Here is a 3,371-nt window from a genome sequence, read left to right as displayed (position 1 = left end):
GAATCTATGTTTTGTATATGGGAATCATTTTAGTATTATGTTGAAGGGAAAAGCTGAAAAATAACATTTCATTGTGAAAATCTGGTCGTCAATTGTGCTGAACCCGAAGTAGATTGGAAATGTATAAACCTGTTTATGTTGATTTACTATTAATTTTCTTTTCGAAAGTTGTTCATAGTGTGAAGGAGTGACAGGTCGCCGACTTGGAGAGGGCCCTGCTCCATAACTTTTCATAGCCAATGAACCCTGTATATGGATAACAATATAGTTGAAGACTGATTCCATAGGGAGATGAAATTGTCCAAGTGTGCCTTAGGACGGCTATGGTGAAGTCTGGTCCTTCGTCATTCGATGGCCACCCCCACCGGTTAGAGGGCATTCTGATGATGGTAGGTAGGTAGGGTAGGTAGCGTTGCACTGTTTTGGACTTGATTTTTGAAGGGGAAAAGTATTGGCTGTTTAAATGGAATAAGTCACAACCAGGGTATTGCGTGCCCTCTGGAGGAGTAGGGGGTATATTATACTTACCAATGTTGGAATCTATTGAGTGAAAAAACTGTGATCCTGCGATATGATTCATCAAGTAGGGTATACTGGAGTTTCACTCGTGTTTCATTTAATGCAAAATGTGAAATTCTCTATGTGAGCTGAATGAATGAATATGATATCATCTCGACAGTATTCACTCCGTGTCCACTTGTGGGAGAACGGGAAGTTGACTGAGTGATAGACAACTTCATCATGAGGGACCGTCCTGACGAATCAAGGAGTCCATTGATACTTCTACTTGTCGGCAACTATAGTGACCAAATCTCCAGCGGGTCTATCTATTCTACTGCACGCGTGTTTGGGGAGTTATTAATTCCGTCGGCACTACCTTTGTATGTTGTCAATGAGGCGATAGCGCAGTGTCACCGAGAGCTGTTGAGTATTATTCTTTTTACGACTAGGTGTTTGGACTAAAACGTATCATTGGTGAATACATTTCCGTTTGTTGTTGTTGTTGTTGTTATAGGTGTAGCGTCGGAATCAGCGTCTTGGCCGGCACCATCGGAGTTGGAGTTTTTACACATTGGGAGTTACGATGAGCAGGAATGTGAAGAATGGTTCCGAGCATTGAAGCAAGCTATCATATCTGTTGATAGAACGTAAGGGGATAGGCTTCCTCTGTGACTCGCGGAGTGCTCAGTGAAATTTCGCATGTTGTGGTGAAATGTAAAGTGTGTGGGTGAGCGTTGTACTGCATATACACATACCCGTCGGATGCATGCATTTTGTGGAGATATCATTATCGTCGGTGTATTTGAAGTATTTGTTGAGTAATCATCATGACTGTAACTTAGTCGTGATAGGAACCCGACACGCTTTCCTATTTGTTACCGTCAAAAACTATATCTATCACACTTTTTGTAGTCGCAAGTCGAAAATTGCCGAACTAAGCGATGAACGACAATGGTGCCTATCGTTTTTGGAAGTGAGTGCTAGTCGATAGACTATTCCACTATATGTGTTACTGAATTTCTACTAATATCACTGGGAGTATCAAAAAACCTATGAGGAACTCTAAAGATAGAAGGCTAGTGAATATTGAGTTGACGCCAGCCTCGCTCAGATATCGTATTCAGTGTCAATATAGGCAGCGGCGTTTATCGAGTGGTGATGGTCAGAGGTATGATACCGTCGCAACTGACGAGAGTGAAATCGATATGGTATCTCCCTTTGTTGTGAAAGGTTCTCAGCTTGCCGTGTTGGTCAGATCCAGAAAGCCTTACCTGAGAGGCTGCGAAGTAAATACGCTGTTGCTTTGAATGACGCTGGAAGAGTGGATACATGGGAGCCTGTTTTTGCTGGTCGGGGATCTCATATTTCTGTAAGCTCCGTATCATACATCTTTCCGAGGTCTGCTCTGTTCGACGGCCCATGAGGTTCTCCGATTGGTGAAAATTGAATATATAATTATATAATTATTGAGGAGAGTTTCCCCATACATCTGGGTTGTTCGATTTTTTCGGTGGTGAAAGATCACTCCTTGATAACACGGTGATGTAATCTTGATAGTAAGAGGTAAATTCGAGAAGGAATTTTTCCTCGAGCCTTTGGGGTTTTCGTTGATTCAATCTCATCTCTATTAGTCCCACTGGATGTTCGGGAGTTTTCTGTGGAGGAATTTCGGAGTCTCGTCGCTTTTGCATGACAAGTGATTGCTGAAGAATTCAACCTAGAATTGAAATTACCATTGTGATGAAGTCTGGCAGATGTCGTGTTGGAATGAGGAGAATAATATGCGGTTCGCAATTTAGTTTGGAAATGCCGGTTCCTATTTTTTCAGGTTAAAAAGCAGTCACGCGGCACGAAGCTCCGTCTGGTTCAGCTCATTGACGGCTTCGATAGTGATAGAGTGTGGCGGGAACTAAAGGAGGGCTCGTTTGGCACGTGGATGTCTAGAATTGACGGTTGTTACTACCAACCGATCACCACGATAGCATATGATGATGGTAAGTTAGATTCCGAATCTAAGATTCGCTTCTATATCATCATAACGGATTAGCTCACATCACCCTGTGGTTGGTGCGGTATGTGGGATAGTGCACGCTCTTTGGGGAACATCTATCATTGTTGAAAAAGTAGGGACAAGCTGACTTTGAATTCGGAATCGTCAGATGAGGCATCAGGCTCAGCCTGAGAAGGTATGCCCGATATCTGTGTACGTGCGGACACAATACTGATGTAATTTTAATTTTTTTCGCGTCCTTTCGTTGGTGGCACAAATGTGAAATGGAAGATGTCACCATGCAAGGCGAGAACGGATTCGGTTTTGAACCTGTCTCTCCAAAAGCACCTTTTCTCGGTATCGCGACTTCACCATGAATCATGAACAGCAGTTGGCCACAGATGAGCCTGTCTCTAGCAAACAGTCGGTTCGCTAGCATTTTCCTGGTCTCTTTGCTAGAGAACGAGTCGTCGGTTGTATAAGTTTTCCTTTCCTGAGTTGTGAATCGTCTCCACGAGTCAGTTAGTCACAGCAGCTGTGTAGTTAGTGACAGCAGATGTGCAGTTAGTGACAGCAGCTGTGCAGTTAGTGACAGCAGATGTGCAGTTAGTGACAGCAGCTGTGCAGTTAGTGACAGCAGCTGTGCAGTTAGTGATAGCAGCTGTGCAGTTAGTCGCAGCAAGTCAATCAATGCTCCTTGGGTTTATACTAACCTATGGTCTACAGTCTGAGATTGGTGTTGGAATCTCTGATCGACTACGATTCTCTGAGGGTATTCTTATATCCGAAGTTGGCGGTCAACCACATATTCAGGACTGACATACCATCTCAAAAAATGTCTTCGACTACCGAGTACCGTCTCCGCTTGACGCCTGAACAT

The 3,371-nt window shown here is 43.5% G+C and overlaps 2 protein-coding genes across 2 annotated transcripts in view; both read left to right on the top strand.

Moving 5' to 3' along the window:
• The window catches only part of Pmar_PMAR011447 (conserved hypothetical protein), a gene marked incomplete at both ends in the record, with an annotated part of 6,432 nt that extends 6,368 nt beyond the window's left edge, over window positions 1–64 (top strand). The window contains one exon of the mRNA XM_002770938.1: window positions 34–64. Within this exon, the coding sequence (XP_002770984.1) occupies window positions 34–64 (31 nt within the window). The remainder of the gene's footprint in view (window positions 1–33) is intronic.
• A 1,388-nt stretch (window positions 65–1,452) lies between these two features.
• Window positions 1,453–2,548, top strand: Pmar_PMAR011446 (hypothetical protein; the record flags this gene model as incomplete). Its single annotated transcript, XM_002770937.1, has 3 exons — window positions 1,453–1,474; window positions 1,740–1,870; window positions 2,330–2,548. 3 exons carry the CDS (start codon window positions 1,453–1,455, stop codon window positions 2,546–2,548), a joined length of 372 nt encoding a protein of 123 aa, XP_002770983.1.
• Between the last annotated feature and the right edge of the window lie 823 nt (window positions 2,549–3,371).

The sequence above is a fragment of the Perkinsus marinus genome (genome assembly GCF_000006405.1).
Source record: "Perkinsus marinus ATCC 50983 genomic scaffold scf_1104296964156, whole genome shotgun sequence".
Classification (NCBI taxonomy): Eukaryota; Perkinsozoa; order Perkinsida; family Perkinsidae; genus Perkinsus; species Perkinsus marinus.
This window is presented reverse-complemented; position numbering and strand designations above follow the sequence as displayed.